The sequence below is a fragment of the Zootoca vivipara genome, chromosome 11 (genome assembly GCF_963506605.1).
Source record: "Zootoca vivipara chromosome 11, rZooViv1.1, whole genome shotgun sequence".
Classification (NCBI taxonomy): domain Eukaryota; kingdom Metazoa; phylum Chordata; class Lepidosauria; order Squamata; family Lacertidae; genus Zootoca; species Zootoca vivipara.
In genome coordinates, this window is record NC_083286.1 from 39,290,418 (window position 1) to 39,312,289 (window position 21,872).

Below are 21,872 nucleotides of genomic sequence, written 5' to 3' on the forward strand. Positions count from 1 at the left end.
GTAACTGAAATAAATCATGATTCCAGATTTTTACAGGGGGAAATGGAATGGCTTGCCGTCAATCCACACCAACATGTTTTTAATTCCAGGTCAATGATATGGCACATACTGTGAAATGAAGAACTAGTCACAAAAAATGAAAACCCAAACACACATTAAAATGTACACACAATAAAAGTAATTTACATTGACAAATAAGGAATGTCATTTATTAAGGCTGTGCTTTAGAGAGGACGTATAGGGTCAAGTCGCCTTGGTCAAGGCACAAATGGGAAGAGGTGAGCACAGCTGTCTAGAAGAGGAGGTATATACAATCACGGATGAGGTGGGCATGCATGCAAATACAAAACTGCACAGCTGTTCTTTGCAACAAAACGACATAAGTGAAACAAAATACTGTGAATTTTCTTTTTACAAGTCCACCATTTTACTTCATTATTTTTTAAAAATTGGCAAATATTTCCAAAACAAAATTCACAATTTTGAGTAAGTTAAAACATTTGAAACAAAAAAGTGCTTCCCATCTCCAAAACCTGCCTGGTTGTGCTATCTGGTCTAGAAGCATTTTGCAGACATCTTAGGAGTGTTCCACACAACTGAAATGTCAGCCAGGGGGAGAAGAAACGGGGCATTTCCACAGACACTTCAAAAGTTTTCGCTCTTTCAAGTAGTTGACTTCTTAGAGCTTCATTTCCAACCAACTGTGTGGTACAGCAATGAAGCCTCAGGCATCCTTTAGCAGCAGAATATTGCCTCAAAGGGCTCGTGGTCTCTTCGGATTGATCTGTTTACTGGCGTGCTCCTCCTCCTGTAGTGCTGAGCGGAAGGATTTCACTTTATCTTAAAACAGAAAGGAAAGTTATCAGCTAAATAATTTTAGCACGGTTCTAGTACCCAGACCTTGAGGCATAAAGTAGTGCCTTTTATTATTGGAAATTGCCTTGAATGTGTCAGCGTAGGAAGGCAACATATAAAATTACGTGTAAATAAATACTACATGCAATTTCAATAATGTACCGTATAACTAAAAACACATATTAGAACACACAGAGGTGTAATCATGCAACACATAGTACCAATTCCACTTTGGATCAAGTGGGAACTGAGCTTCCCATTCTGACAACTTTGTTTTAAGACAGATAAAATCAAAGCAGGACAACTGCTCCAAATGGAAAAGAGCTTGGTATGCTCTTTCAGCAGTTCATCCAGATCTATGTCTGGATCAAGATTTAAAGTCTAAAGAAGATGTGTTCGTCAGGACCAGTAATGAAATTAGAAGCACCAATAGATGCAAATTGAAATTTGCTCACTAGAGATTTTAGAAACCAGGTGTTTCTTTAAAAAGCAAGTCAAAAGAAAGGCTGCAATGGACCACGGCAGATAGAAATATATGATGCATTGCTATCCTGTAATTCTGCAGCAGTAATCAAAATGAGATCACATGCTACACTACTATACATATCGAAATGCTTAGAAATTTTAGCTCCTGAGATTTGCTTTATAAACCACTATATGACTGTCAATATCAGTTGGTTTTCTCCCCCTACTAAAACTGGCTTGTGAAAAATATATAAATCTTGAAACCCATTAAATGCTAATACAAGTCACTTGTCACTTTCAACAAATTCTTCAATATCTAAAAAGTATATCTAAGCAGGTATAAACACCTACCCCGAAGCTCAGTCAAAATGTAAATTTTTTGTTCTAGGATTGCTTCAAGTTGTGTAGCATATGAATCCACATCATAGTCTACTTCTTCTGTCATTTCCAAGAGAGCTTTTTCATCTTCTAGCCACCTAATAGATTCCTAATAAAAACCAAAGATAGAACATACAACAATCAATTGACAGGCAACAAATTGGGTAGTGCAATGCCAAACTTACCAAAATTAACAAACAATTTTGATAAGTTCAACAAACATTCCTACAATGGAACCTTTTTATAAATATCAAATACAAACAGTTTCCTGTTTCAATGATTTCCAAGAAGCTTCAGTGCGGTTCCGATAAGGACTAGGAAGTTTACACAACTATCAAGCTGCAAAGACACATTGGAAAAAATAAGCATTAAGAAAACTGCACAAAAACTGCAAGTGGTTTGTAGCTCTTTTCAAAACATTTTTATTGCCCCAACTGGGAAGTTTGACCAACATAAAAAATACTACTTAAGCACTTCTAAGGGCTTGAACATGCCCAGTGCCAATTCCAATGCCCACTCATTAACTGTTTCTGAAAATCTCTTCGGTGTCAATGGAACCTTGCCCTATGGGATGGGAGAAGTTGTAGCTTCAGAAAAACAAGCCCAAAGGCCCCTTGGTTGCACAGTGCTCAACAGTTCTTCGGATCCCAGCCTCTGTATTAATCAGCGCTCCATGTTTACCTGGAAGACAGCTCTGTGGTCTTCTACAACTTGCTCCTCCATTTCCACCATCTGTGACACAGCTTCATGGAAAGTAAACAACTGTGGTGATACTTCTTCCTCCTTTTAAAAACAATGAAGCTCAATATAATTCTACATTTCAAAAAACATTTTGAAAACAGAAGCTAACAGAAAGCAGCATGTTGAAGAACAAATGACAGAAATTGGTTACCCTTCTATCTAGCAACTAGCCAGAATAATGCAAATTAGAAAAACCAAGCTCAGAGTCAATGCAACTTTTTTATGGGCAACACCGATTACCAAAGCTGAAGGCAACTATCTAGGGAGGACCATGTCTATTTTAACCTATTTGTAAAATTCCCAGAATCATCGCTGCTTGGAGATAAAACACTGATCCATGACTCAGCAAGACAAATGCTTATGTTCTCTTGAACAAGGCTAATTCATAAGTTTATTACAATGTACAGAGTGCAGTCCAGTTTTGGGATACACTTCAGTTGAGAAAAACACAAAAATGGGCAATTGCAAGAATACACAGGGAAACAAAACTAGAGAAAAAAGAAGGTAATGAAACATGGTAACCTGAATCAATACAGAGAAAGAGATTGGCTTGTATAGGCAAGACATCCCCAGGAGAGCCTAACAAAAATATAATCTCTAGGGAATCCCACACAACAGTAAGAACTGACAGTTTCCCCAAATGCCCTTTGTTTACTGACTAAAATGCCAAGTTTAGTAATAGTATATTGTTACTCCAAAGGACCAATAAAATATTCTTCCATGCAGAAGCAACAGCATTATCTGCTCATGAAATATAAACAGTGAGAAAGAAACTCCAAAGAGCTGTCTAGCAAATTATTTGTATGGTCTGGAGGCCTGTGAGGACACCACCTTGTTGAAGCTAGGCAGGTTTGGACAGTGCCTGGATGAGTGACCGCCACATGTATGCCGCTGTATTATTATTTTCTTAGGGCAACTTACAACAAGATAACAGAAGGGTCTGGATTTACATCAAGGCAGGCACCAGTGAGCCACTTGGGGACAGGCATTTCATAGCCAGGTTACCCCACTGAAAAGGCCCTCACACAGAAAAGATCCTCAGACGTTTTTAAGGACTGGGAAGTACAGTGGTACCTCTGGTTAAGAACTTAATTCATTCCGGAGGTCTGTTCTTAACCTGAAGCACCACTTTAGCTAATGGGGCCTCCTGCTGCCGCCGTGCCGCTGGAGCACGATTTCTGTTTTCATCCTGAAGCAAAGTTCTTAACCCGAGGTAATATTTCTGGGTTAGCGGAGTCTGTAACCTGAAGCGTTTGTAACCTGAAGCGTTTGTAACCCAAGGTACCACTGTACTGGTACCGTATTGAGATATGATTATTCAGGTTCCAAAGCGTGAAGCAGCCCAAGACAGGGAGCAGTTCTGGTTGCCCCATCTCACTAAGGATATATTAGTTTCTCATTTCAAATATAGAAACATGCTTAGGAGGGCAAAGCATGAGAAGTTGGGTTTTTTTTTAGTTTAGAAGGTAATGCTTGATGATAACATGAAAGTGGTTTATTAAAGTTGAGAGTATGAACAAAATTGAGAGTATAAATGGTTGTTTCATACTTGTTTATATGCATTTTATTGCTACGCACACGCACACACACACACACACACACACACACACTATCCTGAATGCTTGGCTGGTCATATCTGCCCCCTCCAAAACGTGAAACAAAATCTAGAAAGACATTTCTGTCAACACGCTATAATACAGGAGAATAATGTATGCAACATATGATTAGTTTCAATTTTATTTAATAGAGAAAGAGTCTAGACTATCCTTACAACACACCAAGCAACTTTATATCCATATACTAATAGGCTAAATGATTGCATCACATTTTTACTGCAATAACAGCCACTGAGGTTTGCCAGATACTCACATTTTGTTCACAAAGTAGTTTGAGATCATCTCTCTGAGGTGAACTACCAACACCCCACTGTGCCTCCAAGTCATCAATCTGATTTGGAGCATGATGAACGATTGGACGGATATCACCAGCACCAGTGGGATCAACTGTCAGTTCCTTTACTCTACAGTTGCAAAGAAGGTGTTCATTTTAAAATTAGTACCGGTACCATTCACTTAGTACAGAAAAAAACCTTCATCAATTCACAGGCAATTCACGTAAATAATGGTGATGTCAACATCATGAATGAGTGTATCCTTAATAGGAGTGTACCCTTAATATGAGGAGTCAAACACAATATACTTGATTGCAATATTAAACATTGTGCTCACGCAAGAGTTTGAATCATTTATTATTTTATACTACAATTATTTCATATGCATTTAAAAATGAATCAATGTTGCACTTCAATTATTCAGATGTAGAATTGCTAGTACTACGAAAGTTGACATCACCACTATCTTACACATGAGGGGAAATAACAAGCTTGGGCATGAAATGCTTAAAAAGAAGAAAAGATGAATAATAATTGGGAAAATGAGTTGCAGGCCATGCAGTGTCACCACCTGTCAAACAAAATGGAAACAAAAAGGCGGTGATGACTCAAGACAGGGAGAGTAGGTGAAGGTTTGTCTGTAAAATTACACAGCTGAAGAGGGGGAAAAACACTAAAAGAAAATAGAGAGTCCATGTAAAGAATGAAGTAGACCTGGTGATCGAAGGAGAAAAGTCGTCATACTCATAGGAAGGAGAGAGATCAGAGCGACTGCCACTACCCTGTGAGAAGGGAATGTCCGAAGGACTAATTCCAAATTCCTTTACTCTGCAGCAGCAAGATACAGCAGCAAATCAAAAGAAAGTGTTCTTGTAAGGACAATGAAATCACAGCCTCTAATATTTAACCAGTCATTTATGCAACACGCTTGCTAGGGCACAAACAAATCTTGGCAAATCCTCCAAGAGAAAATAGTCATTACTACAAGGCGGGAAACTGAAATCAAAGGACGTTGGCTTAAGCAAGGTCATCCTTCAACAGCTGAGTGGAATGGAGCTGGGTGGAATGCAAGGATATTGTTCCAAGTTCAACATTCCCACTAATGCACCATACGGGTTTCCTTGAAAGTAAGCTTACTTTGTACAACTTCAGGAACAAAAACAAATCACTGCAGCTTTAGCAGACTATTATGACACAGGTCTTAGTATTATTCTAATCGTACACTTTACGAACTATGTGGTCATGCAGCTGATTCATAGAAGCCTCCCACTATTATATTAATATAAATGCTCAGAATGTGGTATATTAAAAACAAAGATCTCTATACTACTTACTAGCTAAATTGTGTAATACATAAAGCAAATTCCATGAACATTTATAAGACATGTCAAAGAAGCTAGTATTTCTATATAAGCCTAGTAGTGTCTTGGTGAACATCACAACATGCCTAGCATAACATCTGTCTACCCTGCTACAAAACAGCTGACATTTGCTGTTATTTCATCCAAGGACTGATCCAGAGATAAACTGCTCTTCTTTTGGAAGAAGTGATTAAAAAAAAACAACAACCAGCATTTAAGGGTCAAATATTCACTGCTGCCTTAAAGACATGCTAAACATATATCAATGGCATTATTTATAAATAATTATTAAAGGTAAAGGTAAAGGGACCCCTGACCATTAGGTCCAGTCGCGAACGACTCTGGGGTTGCGCGCTCATCTCACATTATTGGCCGAGGGAGCCAGCGTACAGCTTCCAGGTCATGTGGCCAGCAGGACAAAGCCGCTTCTGGCGAACCAGAGCAGCACACAGAAACGCCGTTTACCTTCCCACTGTAGCGGTACCTATTTATCTACTTGCACTTTGATGTGCTTTCGAACTGCTAGGTTGGCAGGAGCTGGGACCGAGCAACGGGAGCTCACCCTGTCGCGGGGATTCGAACCGCCGACCTTCTGATCGGCAAGCCCTAGGCTCAGTGGTTTAACCCACAGCGCCACCCAGTGCCAATTATTACTGCCTTTTAATTTGTTATTGATTTGAACAATTTATATAATGCTTAGTTATAAATGCCTGTAAGTGGTGTACAAGAAATGCAACACAATGAAAATAATAATTGGTTTAAACTAACATCAGAATTCAGTTAAAATGCCAGCCTAACTAAAATATAGGTTTTTATTTTAGTCTGCTTGTTGCTATATTTATAGGACACCTACAGATATTTCAGTATTATTGTCATAAGCTCAAGACCTATACTCCTGTTTCCAGACTGAAAGGATAGATTAATCAAACTGAGATGATGCTCAGCTGTGATCTGGAAATTTGAGGTGGGAGAACGTGTTTTTGACTCCACTTCAGACCTTCTGCGTAAAGTTAGGCCTGTCATCTTCAACTGTGAACTGTACTGGTATAAATGTAGTTCCTCATAGCAATTAAGAAAGTATGAGGAAGTTGGAGCCTGAAAAAAGACTTCTAGGTTTCAAACGCTGCTAGGGAATGCAAAAATATAATTATAAATTCTCATACCTGTTCGCATATCTTAGTGTGTTTAGAGTATTTTCACAAGATGCCATCCCTGGAGAAATAGTAGCAATCTGGGAGGAAAAGATATCAAAAGTTATTTTCCAAGGACAACAACAGTCTAGAGCATATGCACAAATCTGCATTATTACTTAAAAGAAGGAAATATTTATTAAATTTATGCACACTGAAAAATATTAAGTATTGTGTTCAAGTAAGCATTTGATAGTGAAGTGATTCATATTATGTGTTAAACCTATTTTCAGTTTTAAATGAATCCACATTTTAGAGCACCTACCCATACAATATGGTATCTTTCTAATACATTATATTTCCAATCTCTCCATCACCACCCAATTTCATTAGGGAAGAGTGCTGCTTTCCAGCAGGAATTGATATATGCAACAAACATGAATACTTGTCTCCACTTTAATTATTATTTCTTGACTTACTTCTTCACTTCTTACCATTATTAATATTTGGTGACCCTTGAGAAAGAAGATAGCATTAATTCTAAATCAGAATAATCAAAATGATGAAGGTAAGATAGCATGGGCAGCCTTCTTTATTTTGTTTTAAACAAACAGGGCCTAGTTATTCAAGTTGCCATAACAATACTATCAAAAACAGGAACAAAATAAATATAATCACAAACTTTCACAATTTAAATAAGATGTATAGTTGAGTTTCAACATGGCAGTCAGTACCATACACAAAATAGTAAACTAACTTTGGATATAGAATATTGAAAAATTAAAGTTCAGCTGCCCAAGTTAGCGTTCTCCATATGAATTTCACATCACACTTGGTAGTCTCACTGCTGTAAAACATAAGGGGCAACCACAGTCTCTCTAACCATACTGTCTCAGTCACAAATACATATGCAATTCTGGGCTGGTTCGAACAGAATTACTCTATGTACAAGTAACAGGGCAGTAATTTGCACAACGCATATTTGGAAATAGGATACTAGCATATGCAGGGCAGAATAACCTCCACAAGTACCTTTTCCGCAAATAAAATGACATTGACTAATGGGTTATTCCAACAGAACCTACCTAAAACAACATATGGAATTTGTTGGAATCTTAAGGACTATAAACACTTCCCATAGAAGAAACTTAATTCTGTTAAGTAGCTTTTGGAACCATATTATGAAACTTGAGCATATCAAGGAGCCATCTTCAAATTGCCCCAAAGGGAAAGATCACACTGGCTATAAAAAAATCTCTTAAGGTATTTTAAAATCCAAGTCTTAAGATCAGTGCTTTTTTCCCTGGGGGGGACGCAGGGGTACGCATACCCCTGAACATTTGTGGCTCTTTGTACTTTTGTCATTTACTGTATTGTTCCCGATTTGAACTATAAAATGGTGATTTTTAAAGTCAAAAAGGGAGTACCCCTAAACATTGTTTTAAAGAAAAAAAGCACTGCTTAAGACCAAGGAAATAATCAGGAGAGAACCAATGGGTCTGGTTGTAGAGCAGTCTGACTTACAGCTAAGGATCGCTATCTAAACATTAGAGTGCCACCTGAGAATACAGCGTTTTCCATCCCTTTTGTATGTAGCCTATGGTGTATTTAAGTTGATCTACTACTAATAGATTGTTGTTTTCTACAGCAATGCAACACACTAAACTTACCATACAGGTGCGAGAGTTTTCTCCTATGAATGAATCTCTTAGGACCTGAGTAAGTTTACTCGCTCTGAATGGAGTATGAGGCTTATTTCGGCCTAAGGCTCTGATGCACTCCTGTAAGAGTAAACATGTTTATGTTTTCTTGCTCCACAGGACACATGCAAAAATATTTATACAAGCGCAAGCAACAAAACCAGATAAATAAACACTGGATGACATGTTGCTCTCATTTAAGCCAGTCTTAAAATATTACGTCAGTTTTCAGTATTTCTAATTAAGAAAAATGCAAATAAACCTCAAGGCTACTGTAGCACAGTAATTAGGCATTGCTAGAGTTTGTGTTTTAAGTCCGAGCACAATATTAACTCTAGACTCTCGTGGACAAATTGAGCTATAGGCAAATGCTTTTAATTGCTACTGTTCTTCACTACGGTACTTCTGGAGCCTTGCAGCACTAGACAAGTCACTTGTATCAGAGATTAAGGAAGAAAGCACTTAATACGACACTGTTATTGTAGGTGCTGTTCAGCATTCTGTAAAAAAACATCTTTAGGCCAGTACTCAGCTTAGAAAGAAATATTTAAAAAAAATCCTCCAGGCTAAAAGTTTCTTTGTGTATAAAATGTAAACCAAGGGAAATGGGTGTCCACTTTGCCTCACAAGGGTTTTCTATGCTAGTTAGGTTCTTACCAACACTGCTCTAATTCTGCAGGGTTTAATACCAAAGGCTAGAAACCACAGGAGGGGAGAATGCTCCTGCTATTGGGTCCTGTGGGATTCCATAAGAATCTGGGTTGGCCACTGTGGGAACAGGATGCTGGACTACAAGGACCGCTAGCCCAGTGTTTCTCAACCAGTGTGCCTCCAGATGTTTTGGGACTACAACTCCCATCATCCCTAGCTAGCAAGACCAGTGGTCAGGAATGATGGGAGTTGTAGTCCCAAAACATCTGGAGGCACACTGGTTGAGAAACACTGCGCTAGCCTGATCTAGCAGACAGTGCTTTTGTTAATAGAGCAACAAACCATGAAAGGGAAAACTAATTAATTTTATCCTCACCTTGTATTTTTTTATTTTTGGCTATTTCACTCTAAAGTAAAATACTTTTAAAGGAAAATGTATGAACATTTTCTAAAGTTAAATAAAAATAAAACTGCTTGAACACCAGACTAGTTTTGTGCCATGGTTCTCAAAGCTTTTTACAAAGGGCTATTTCAGGCACAGGCAAACACGGCCCTCCATCTGTTTTGGGACTACAATTCCCATAATCCCTTATGGGTCCTGTTAGCTAGGGATGATGGGAGTTGTAGTCCCAAAACATCTAGAGGGCCAAGTTTGCCTATGCCTGGGCTATTTCAACGGAAACATTGCCTTGGTCAGGATAGGCCTTCAATCCTGCTCCATGACCTGGGAATAATGGCCCTTTAATCCCAAAAAACCCTATTCAAAAGGCAGCCCTGGATGACTTCATACCCACCCAAGCCTATCTAATCAACTTAAAAGGTTCTGCCTCCCCCCCCCCTCTCATATCTTTCTGCTCCAGCTAGTGACTGAGGGATCCCCAGTTCCAGACCAGGGACTGAACCTGAAACCTTCTGGTCACAAAGGAGATGCTCTACCATGGAGCTACAGCCATTTATAGTACAGTGGTACCTCTACTTACAGACACGATCCGTTCTAGAGTGCTGTTTGCACCCCGAAAAGTCCGTAAGTAGAGTGCTGCTTCTGTGCGTGCGTGTGATGCAATAGAGTGCTCCTGCACATGCGTGAAGCACGCAGAACACTTCTGCATGTGCGGCGAAACCCAGAAGTATACACTTCCGGGTTTGCCACATTCGCAACCCAAAAATCTGCAACATGAACCTAATGCAACTAGAGGTATGACTGTACATTCCATTTAGGATTAAAGATCAAATCCCAGGAGTGGACATGGCTTATGAAGCAGCAATACAATATGACTTTTAAATAATTCTTCTTTCTTCACTAGTAATACTTAAGTATTTGACCCTTATTTGGTTACAGTAAACAGATTCTGAAATATTCAACAATGGGAAACTCATCGCAGACAACTTCTTATGGGGCAAAGCCCACATTTCAAAAGCATTGAAATGTTTTGACAAATGAACTGGAGGATTTTCAACTCCTTCAGTTTTCTCATGATACAAAGACTGTCAGAAAATGAAGATTAAGTAGTTCAGTTAGAAATATTCCATTTATTCCTGACAACAGTAATTTGGAACATCTGTAGCTGCTTGCTTATTCTTGCTCCCCTATATAATTAATGACATTTAGAAGATGACAAACAAAGCAGAGCAACAGCACAACAGTTCACTGCAGTTAAGTAGAAATAAACACGAAATCTGGATACTTTCCATGCACTGAATTTGCAATGCACATAAATACAAATGCAAAATATGTACATTACAGATATTTAATGCGGAATTAAATCTTTCAGCATGCTACACAAACTGCAGAAATGCATACTGGCAAAATAGCTGCTGTCAGGGGGTTGTTGCGGCTACTCTCGAGTAAAGATGCTCCAGTCCGCACTGTCTTTAACAGTTTTATTCTGCATACTACTTACAGTGCAGAGATAGCAGAAAACATGACCACCTAGTCACTTTCAGAACCCGGCAATGGCTTCCTTCTGCTTCGGGGCCAGCATAAAAGCCTGGGCACCCCGAAATGCCGCCCCTTAGCCCTACGTGTGGGCACGCGCCTCAATTCGGGCGCTGAAAGGAGAGGTCTCCCCTCTTGCTGGCTGGGGCAGCGCCTGGGCTCTGACGTCTCGCTGAGTCCCTCATCCGCTGTCCCTCGACCAGAGCAGTGCCAAGGCTCTGACGCGTCTCTGAGCCCTTCCTGCCCACCCTGTTCCCCAGAGCGTTGCCAGGGCTCGGACGCGTCACTGAGCCCTCCCTCCATTCCGCTCCATTCCTCATTCCCTCCTCCTGACTCGCTGCTCGTGCTATCGCTGGGCGAAGTGCTGGTCAGGATGGGGGGGAGGCTCCCTGTAGGGAGTCCCCCTGACAGCTACATTACAGATAAGGAGGAAATGTGTGACACTAAATTTCAAGCGCTTTAAAATTTGGCCTTTCTTGGAGGAAGCTGTTGTTTGTGTTCAGATCCAATTTATTCACTGAATCTAGCTGCAAAATGTTAAAAGACTAAAGGGCAAAACAAGAGATAGGATTATAAAGCAGGATAAAACATTTTGGTGTGTCTCCATTAGGTATATATTTTGTGCTAATTGCAAGTTGCCCTGTCTAACTGGGTGTTTGGCTTTGGGTAAATCAGTCTCCTGCAGCTTAACCAAGCTCACAAATCAACCACAAAGTACTGCTCAGAGCTCTTTGAATGTACAAATGTAACAACACACATATTAAACATGGAAGGCAAATATCACCTTCAGAAGTTTCTGCATTTGCTGCAATATGGAAAACTGGAGGGGCTTCGGTACAAATACAATGAGAGGCATTTTTTATTTTTATTTACCTTAAGTGCTAAAAGGCTCTTGTTAATTTCAGCACCTTCCAGTCGTGTTTGCCTATCAGCACTGGAAGTGTCAGCTCCTCTTTCGTTTCCAGCCAAGTCAATCAATGAAAATTTACCATGCAGCTTCCCTTTTCTCCTGAGGATGATCTGAAACACTGCATGGCTTCGAGATGAGTGTGCATTTGCAGATGTCTGACCAGATGTTCTGTAGCAAAGGGAGGAGAGAAACAGGATGTAATGCAATTGAATTACACATCACCACGAGGCTTGTCAGGCTTACATTATCTGTTGATAATTTAAAGCACACTTTACGTTCTATTCTAATACAAAACAAACAAGGGGCTCATTTGTAGTACACATATGCCAATTAACCTCTGTCTTCAACTATGGCATGAACTGAGGGAGACGAGCATCTGTGTTTTCCTCTTATACCACTCATTGAACCATATTTGTTTCAATTCACTTAATAATATGTTTACATTTTAGAAGCAAGTATTAGTTATTTTTATTTTACAGTAAACAAAAACAAAGCATCAAGCTAAAAGAAAGAATAAAAACAGTCATAAAGAATAAAATTGCAGGATAATAAAATAATAATCATAATAATCACAGAAAGCTTGAAAAAGAATGAGTGGTATGAAATAAATTCCATAGTGGAATACAGGGTTCATACTAATACCAAACATATGAAATAATCATGATTGTTGCTAAATACTTAGGTATATTTAGTGGGAATGTGCCAACTATGAGCTTGTTTGGTCATGTTAGTCACAAACAGCCCCTAAGCTGAAGCAAAGTCGAAGAAGTCCAAATCACTCATGGTGGCACATATTTTATGAGTCACTTTTTTCAAAAAAGGCCATGAACACTACTTTTTAAAACCATAGATCCGTAGAATAACAAGATGCACCCTTCCATCTTTGAGAGATCACTAGACAAGCGGCAACCAACAGATAAAGAAAAAAGTGTTGATGAGTAAGGTTAATAGTGGTGTCATCAAAAATAGGTAAGAGACGTACAGTAACGTAGCGTCCAGGGACCCCTGATTGTCAACAACAATACCAATCTCTGTTACAACCTCCTTCCAGAACATGTGTACATTGGTACCTTGGGAAGACTCACTTTTTTCCTCCTAAAAAGTAAGAGGAAATGTCTGTGCGTCTTATGGAGCGAATGCGTGGTCCCTGGAGCCGACTTGCCCAGGGGCTAAAGGCAGATCGTGCTTTTTTAAAAAAGAAAGAGCTAAAGAGGGAATGAGCTAACAAGAGGGAATGAGCTGAAAGGAACCCGCTCAGCAGCTGATTGCAAGAGATCGGGGAGGGAGATAAGAGAGCTAGCTCCCTTCCTGGCCCCTCCCGGCTCCTTGCCTAGGCCTCAATTGTTGTCTGCAGAGGGAGACATGTGACTGTCTGGAAACTGTAGAAATAGCTCCCTTTCCTTTCCTATAGAAGAAGCTGCAGAACTGTGAGTTGAACCCCATAAAAATAGGATTTTTCCCTTTGCAAGGAAACTCGGCAACTTTGAGCTGATCCTAAAAAATGGAGCTTTCCCCCTTTGCAAAAAAGATGCACAACTCTGAGCTGAACACCCCCCGCAAAAAAACAACAACACCAGGGCGTTTCCCATTTGCAAAAGAAGCTTCCTCAAATATTTAATGGAGGGGGCAAAGGCATCTAGGCCTCTAGGAGTTGGCTGCTATGCCTAGGACAATTCAAGAAAGCAACATATATTTTTTATTGTTTTCCTCCTCTAAAAACTAGGTGCGTCCTATGGAGTGAAAAATGCGGTAATTCGTTCTGGAGGTCCGTTCTTAGCCTGAAACTGTTATTAACCTGAGGTACCACTTTAGCTAATGGGGCCTCCCGCTGCCGCTGCGCCACCGCCGGATGATTTCTGTTCTCATCCTGACGCAAAGTTATGCAAGTGCTGGTTATGCAAGTGCAGCACAGCTATGCAAGTGCTGGTTATAACTTCTTTTAAGCCTGAACTTGAATATTACAGTCTTAGTTGGAAACCCAGATGTAATAATGTAACATGTCAATAAATTAGCAAAACCTTAAGACAGTAAGCTGATAACACAAATCAACACTGCTCCTAAAAAAAGACACACACAGAGAGAGAGAGAGCTCAGTAGGTGTTACAGAAGAGGAGTTTTCCTCTGGCAAGTAAACTCCCAGGTTGTTGTTTTTTAATAAAAAATAAAAATCCTACCTGCAACTGTTGCCTATTTCAATAAGCTTGAGTACATCTTCAACACATTTAACCTCCCGTTCCTGTAATCCCACCACCTGGACTTGCTGTTTACCATCTTCTAAAACTCTCAATTTCGTCTTCCTGTTCAATAAGTCAAAAACCTTATGCAGGGAGCAAGGGAAAGAGAGGAAGAAGAGATGTTGTTTTATTTAGGGGTCTTTAGAACATTACTTTAGTCCTGTCTGACAAAACAATTCAGCCAAGCGAAAGAAAGAGATCTAAATACAGAGACGAAAACTCAGAACTCCCGACAAAATAAGCTTTGCTAGATTTTATTCTAAAATAGATATATGTGTATGTATCACATACCTTTCCACTATAAATTTCAAAAAATGTTGCATAAACTTGAAGTTCTAGTTTCTTATAGTTTGGTTTCTTCAACATTAAAAAGACATCTCTAGCTGTGAATAGATTAAAAAGATATCGACTGAGTGACAGAAAAATATTAAATGTACAGCTGTTCGAATCACAGAACTGTTGAGTTGGAAGGGGCCTTGAGGGTCATCTATCAACTGAAGCATCCATGACAAATGTTCACATAGCAGCACAGATTGTTCCATGCGGTTAGTCAGTCAATAAAAAAGGAGCATTTGTATAGCGTTTTCACGTGTTTAACATGCATCACATACATTAGCTTTCTGTAATGCAAGCAAGTACCCTATACAATAGGCCATAAATTTACAGGTAAAATTCACAGCTTTTGTTTTGGAGAGAGGCTGATAAAATGCAGAGATTCACAGGATGGAAGCTAGAATGCTTAGACTATAAGCTTTCCAAGAAAGTACATGAAAGGAGGCTTCCCCACCACCCCTCTCCCATAGTAACCCCTCTGTTACTATAGTTCTGTAACTCCAGAAAAGCTACTTCTGATTGTTCTGGAGGCAAGTGGGATGGGGTGCAAGAGGAACTGTCAAAATAGAACAGAAGCACCTTGCAAGATGTTTTGGCCTCTTTTCAGCAACTTCCTTTTACCCAGCGTCCCTTCACACCCCAATCCACAGCATAGCTGCCAAGTTATCCCTTTTTTAAAGGGAAATTCCATTATGCTGAATAGGCTTCCTCGCGAGAAAAGGGAAAACTTGGCAGCTATGATCCACAGGCTGCCCTGACCCCCAGAAACAACTTTTTGGGAATGCAGGAACCTGCAGTGGGGTGAAGAAGCAGGCAAGTCCCCTGTATTACATCTCTCAATCTCAGATATTAAGTGGTACCCAAATACCATAAAGTGTACAGGATACAGACTCTTTTGTAACAAGCCCAAAGACAAAGGACATACCTGCTAGTGCATAAATTCCTTTTGAACAGTCTTGGTTCTTTCCCGAAAAATCACCACCCATTGTCTAAAGACAAATATAATACAATAAAATAAACAGCATGAAAACGGCAACTATCAAACGTCACATACTCGTTATCAAGGGTCATGCATGAATAACTATTTTCATTAAGAAGACCCACTGCTTTGTGTAAAAACAACAACTGGATTTGCTCCGTTAAGACACAGATTACTTTAGCATTTTGCAGTGATGGGAACGGTGGACACTCTAAGAATGTATGTGTGTGTTTCTAACTCTAATGAAGTTTGTCGGCAAGCAGCCTTTAAAGTTCCATAAAGTAGGTTCGTTCACAAGTGGGATCTGGGACAAAATGTTACAGTGTATCACCATCCCTAAGAGTTTGCCCTTAAGAGAGTCAATTATGTTGTTAACACCTTAAAAGCTTTTCTAGTTATCAGGTTATAATAAAAGCACTTCAATAGCATGTGTCGCTCAACAGAAATACTTACATGGGTCTTTCCACTGCCTGTTTGTCCATAAGCAAAACATGTAGCCATTCCTCTTTCAAATATTGTTTCTACTAGTGGTCTTGCAGTAAACCTTTAGCACAGAAAAAAAGAAATAAAAGAAATAAAAACGTAGCTATTGTATTATTTTAATCCTTAGATCTCAGGGTGGTTCAGAGCATAAAATACATCATAAAAACACAAAATACATAGTAAAAACAAGAACCAAAGCTAACTAGCCAAAGCAGTTTCTGTGCCAAAACCAGGCCTAAACCCTTGATTGAAATGGATCTAGAAAATCAGTTTCCTCCAATAGTGCCTAATATAATAGCTTTTTAAAACTTTACTAAGAAATAAAGCTTGTATAACCCCATCTAAGCAGAAACATCAAAAGCAATCTTTGAAAATGTCTGTTGCAGTTTAGAGGGGGGGGAGTAGTAGAGTACTTTGACACAAATTACATTCAACTTTGGATTCAGCAGCAGTCAGATCTTATTTTCTGCCTTCTAAATAATGGTTTCAGAAGTCCAAAGGAAGACTTTAGGTCCTCCTCCATTCCCATAAGTTGTTTTCTGCAGGCTTCTTTCTCACACTTCCTACAGCAGTGGTGGGAGGGCCAAAGCAAAAAAGACTCGCCTTTTCCCCCTTTGCTGCCCACCCCAGTCACCACTGCTACAGAAACTGCAAAGAAGCTGCTTGCATTTTACAGGTTTTCTTTGGCAGAATTAAACCCCCACTTATTAGCCAGTGAACAGACAGATAAATCTTGTTGTCTTGACTACAGACACCTGTCCCCTCCTAGCAACAGACACTCACAGCCAATGAGGTATTGAATCCTGCCTTCAATCAGCTGACGTCCCAAGTGAAGATAACTGATAGGTAGGTATGGATTCGTGGGCCAAATGGCCTCAGGGGCCAAATCAGACCTCCCCTGCTGGGGGCCAAAGACTGGCTTATAGGCTAAAGCATGGGTAGGCAAACTAAGGCCCGGGGGCCGGATCCGGCCCAATCACCTTCTAAACCCGCCCCGCGGACGGTCCAGGAGGCAGCCTATTTTTACATGAGTAGAATGTGTCATTTTATTTAAAATGCACCTCTGGGTTATTTGTGGGGCCTGCCTGGTGTTTTTACATGAGTAGAATATGTGCTTTTATTTAAAATGCATCTCTGGGTTATTTGTGGGGCATAGGAATTCGTTCATCCCCCCCAAAAAATATATAGTCCTCCCCCCCCCCCAAGGTCTGAGGGACAGTGGATCGGCCGCCTGCTGAAAAAGTTTGACCTAAAATGATGCACAGAGCCCTTTTGCTCTGCAATGCTGATCCGGAGCTTCTGAACATTTCTGTATTCTCTGTTTGTACTAATTGGTGGGAAAGTGGTAACAATTGATGGAATTGTGGATCCTCCTGATCCTAGAAGGAGACTCAGATTCAAACTGTACCACAAAGAGCAGAGATGGGCAACCTTTTCTGCCAAGGGCTGCATTCCACTTGGGGGTAATTTGTCAGGGGCTGCATACCAAGCAGCAGGCAGGACGGCAGTCATAAGTGGGCGGGACTCATAGCTGCCAAGTCTCCCGTTTTTCGTGGGAAACCCCTGGATTTAATCTGTTTCCCGCTGTTATCCCGAATAGAAAAAAATCCCAGAAATCCCCCGGATTTCCTACCTGCCAGGGAGGCTCCACTTCAGGTTCCGCTCTGCCCATGTCTGGGCACCGGAAATCGGGCGACACTGGCACCGGAAGTCGCTTCTACGCATGTCCAGACATGCGCAGAAGAGACTTCCGGTGCCGCGCCGCTGCTGATCCCGCATTTTTCAGCGGGAGACTTGGCAGCTATGGCGGGACTAACATTTTCTTCTTTCTTTCTTTCTGCCACCTACTCCCTCCCATTACACATTTTTCAAGCCTTTCCTTCCTTCCAAACTAGCTTAAGAGAAGTGGCATTAAAGGAGCCTATTTCCAGACTTATTCTTGCCTCTCTAATATGACTTTGGAAAAATACTAGCCGCTTCTCAAGAAACCCCTAGCAGAGTCTGTTTTTCTTCTGCCCAGATCTTTCAAGTCTGGCCTGCCTCTCCGGTTCCAAATGAGGTCTTAACCCCTTTGTGTAATGATCTTCTGCCTCCAAAAGGGGGGGGGGAGGAAAGACCAGATCAGTGACACAAAAACACTCACACTGGATAAAGCTATTACAGCTTAAATATAACTGTGACGAGGAAAATATGTTCTTTTGGGGGGACAAAGTAGAAAAAGAGACAAACAGAACACGAACTTACTGACAGGAGACAACAGCAACAAACATCAAAATGAGGACAAGGAACACATACCTGTACACCATTTCATTAGGAGTGCTGTCATCAAAGGCATAGTCAAAGCGGAAAGTTTGGTTTTCTAAGTACCGTGTTAAATCCACCTTTTGTTTGGGTTCATGTACCATCACAACATCTTTGCTAGGGATTGTTATTACATCAAGATCTTTCATTACAGTTTCTAAAAAAGCAATTAAATGTGAATTAATTTTTTTTTGGATATACAAACGTCATTGTTGTTAATTAATTGAGACATTAGTCATACATTCAAAATATTTACATCTTTTCAAAGCAATTTATGTGAATCCGGTATTACTATAAAGTGCATCTTTGGAAGAAAAAATGATATGTACATGTATTTTCAGGCTGTTCAGTTTAAACTAGAATCATTTTCAGTCTCTCTTTTTTTTAATCTGCATGCATAAATAGCTTATTGCAAGAACAGTACATAAAGAAATCATTACCCATCTTCAAGGGAACAGGAGATAGCCAACTTGATTTCATCAGTTTGTGCATTCATTAATATTAGCTATTGTTAATTGTATGAAATGCCTGAGTCAGCAACAACATACACAAAGCCCAATGTTCCAAGAGACATGCAAACAAAAGGTGCTTTGTATGTACAGTCAAATGCATTAATGTGTCCTATTTCTGTGAGGGGGAAAAACCCCTCAGGACAGAAATCAGAATATATTGAGGTTTCTCATACAAAGAGCTCTACATTGAAGTGTTTTGATTCTGACCTTTCACCTAACCACCCAGTTACTGAGAAGCAACCAAAGTTTAGCTTTGAGAGAAGTGTTGTAACCATGTGGCAGAAAAATAAAATGGAAATTTCTGCCCTATATTTGCAAGTGAAACACAGAAAAATATTACTGGAAAGAAAAAGCTCAATAGATGGTTCTTAGGGCACACTATATTACAGACCTGACTATACTTCAAGGCCCATTAGACCCCAATTTTATTCTTTTTTTTAAAAAAATTATCTGAATACACAAATTCACAACTTTTAAACATCTTAAGTAGCATGCCAAAACTCAACAGACACACATCTCCTTATAGTTTAATTTAGCTAATATTGGTTATACAAGCAGGATAAACAGACTGTGATCTGTCTCCTAGGAAGATTACAATGAATTTCATTACATTATAAATGAAAACATTAAGGGTATTCTTAGTCACTCAAACCTTCAGAATAAAGTTGGAACTTCAGGTTTTACAACACTGAGTGAATTATATCTTTAAGTTCAGAGAGTTAAAGACGCTCACATTTCATGTTTCACTTTAAAAGCTAGAATGCGCAGGTGAAAATTCTGGAAAAGTTGATTAAATAAACTTTTATTACAGCACCAAACCTCCTCAATATATTGTCTTGCAATAGTTCGCCCAATCAAACCTGGTGAGGACAGAGAAAATGAAATCCTATCAAATCTTATATGGGGACCAGCTGCAAATCTGAAGGCCCTAGCTTTTGACACCTGAGGTGTATGTTTTTTGGACCCACCTTGTTTTTATACTTGCGGGTTGTTTTAAATTTTTCGTAATGTTGTATCCTGCCCTGGGACCTTACAGTGAAGGGCAGTAAGTAAGTAAGTTTCTGTGTGTGTATGCAACTAATTAGATTTCAGTTGATTAATAGATCAACTGGTTGAATACAGCCTACATTCCTAATAAAATCTACATTACACTCCAGTGACTGAAAGATAGTAGGCTCCAACAGTTCTGTGATATAGTCAATGTGTAACATCCTATATAACCACAGGATGGTTACACGCATTCTGAACTGAAGGGCAGAGAAGTAGGGCAACTTCCACATCAATGGACTTGTCCAGCACATCAAAGGGAAGCTGTCACAGACCCTCTGTCTTCAGATATGAGTCAGAGAGCTGAGGAGAAAAGCAGGCTACTTCCCTTCCACCACCTGAGAAATACAAAGGAGAAAAGGATAGAGAAAAAGCCAAAGGAGGAATGGAAACTACCAAGATGGCCTTGACAACTGCCGTATAGATATGGAGGAATCCCCATCACCACCCTCTGAAAGCATCAGCAGCACTTTATTACTCCACCCAGCTTTTTCCCAGGTAAGGAACAGACACAGTCGTGAACTCAACTGAGACCATACAGAAATCTATGGGAGGTGTGAGATCATCCTGATTACACATAGTGAGACCAGGATAATTCCAAAGTTATCTTAGTACTACCGTAGAAGCGGAAATTGGCCCATTGTAACCCATCTATCACCTGGATTCAGCTCCTGACAGAATAAGCTGAGCTGCAGAATGTTTCCTGTTCAGCCCTGCCTTCCTAGCCTTGGACATGTTCAGCAACCTGTGCAAGTGGTTCTTGCACCATCCCATATCTCTCCACACTGGCCTTTTGTCCTGCTGTTTTCCCTGCTCTTTCAGACACAGGTCCATGTTTTAAAGCTCCATGTCAGAGTGCCCCCCCTTTTTTGTTTTTTGTGCTCCAGAGCTTTCACCACAAAAAACCCTCTTTAAAGCTGAATTTGAGAAAACAGCAATTTGGGTTTTCAGCAGATTGCCATTTGCTCCGATTGAGCTTTAAAGAGCAGGTTTCTTGCAGGTAAAGCTCCAGAGCAAAAAGAAAAAAGGGTACTCAGAAAGCGCAGAGGAAAGGCAACTATAGATAAGCCCTTATAGATAAGCCCCTATAGATAACCCATTACAGTTGGGGGAAGATACATCAACTCTTCTCCTACTTTTGCTGGCTCCTGTGAGAAATCAGGAAGATGCATTCTTCTCCCACATTATTTGGTTGGCTTTGGCATTGGTAACAGGTTATCAAATTATGTGGGGCAGTCTCCCTATTTTCTTGATACTCCAGACGTGTCTGTGCCCTAGAACTGCATGTTGGCAATGACTGTAGGTTAGGACCTGGACAGACTGATGGGAAAGGAGGGAGTGTCTGATTAATCATGGACTAATATTAACCAGCCCCCAAATTTTAAATTGATTTCTATTGCAGAGGTAAATTTTTCATCATTATATGAGATAACATGAGAACCATCACTCCAAACCATAATACCATGATAATCAAATTGATGCTCAAGGACCTGCATGAAGAAAGCCAAATATACCTAGAACTTAAGTTATAGCTAAATACGCTCTACAGAGCTGCTAGCATCATAATATTTAATGCATCATTGCTCTTCACAAGACACTCAAATGGAACATTATGTAACCATCTCATTACATAATTCCCAAGTAATCCCCTCCCCAGAGAAATTCCATCACAATTTCAACATTTACACTAATACCTAATTTAGTTATGGGAATATTAGAAGCTTCCAAATAAACTAGGTGTTTCTTTGAACAGAAGTGTTACTTACATAGAAGCAGGAATTGAGGTTTGGATGAATAAAATAACCTTCACTTTGGTAAAACAGTGCCACAACATTTAATCTCCCCCCCCTTTTGGGGGGGGTTAACTATATTTAACTTAGAGAATTCAGATAGCCTAGCCCTGCCTTCCTCTTGGCATTTCAGAGGGAACATGAAGACTTTTTTGAAATCCTTCTAGTTACCGAA

The 21,872-nt window shown here is 39.9% G+C and overlaps 1 protein-coding gene across 3 annotated transcripts in view; it reads right to left on the reverse strand.

Moving 5' to 3' along the window:
* Positions 1–52: 52 nt before the first annotated feature.
* The window catches only part of KIF2A (kinesin family member 2A), a 46,492-nt gene continuing 24,672 nt past the window's right edge, over positions 53–21,872 (reverse strand). For 2 of the 3 annotated variants that reach the window (XM_035100424.2, XM_035100425.2), the window contains exons 9-20: positions 18,343–18,505; positions 16,018–16,108; positions 15,511–15,574; positions 14,544–14,635; positions 14,193–14,335; positions 11,982–12,186; positions 8,492–8,602; positions 6,855–6,922; positions 4,309–4,459; positions 2,380–2,481; positions 1,672–1,807; positions 53–840 (exon numbers count right to left, since the gene is read on the reverse strand). In XM_035100424.2, coding sequence (XP_034956315.1) covers positions 755–840; positions 1,672–1,807; positions 2,380–2,481; positions 4,309–4,459; positions 6,855–6,922; positions 8,492–8,602; positions 11,982–12,186; positions 14,193–14,335; positions 14,544–14,635; positions 15,511–15,574; positions 16,018–16,108; positions 18,343–18,505 — 1,412 coding nt within the window. In that variant the 3' untranslated portion in view covers positions 53–754. Of the gene's footprint in view, positions 841–1,671; positions 1,808–2,379; positions 2,482–4,308; positions 4,460–5,044; positions 5,159–6,854; positions 6,923–8,491; positions 8,603–11,981; positions 12,187–14,192; positions 14,336–14,543; positions 14,636–15,510; positions 15,575–16,017; positions 16,109–18,342; positions 18,506–21,872 lie in introns of all 3 variants that reach the window. The other variant, XM_035100426.2, reaches the window with a different exon arrangement.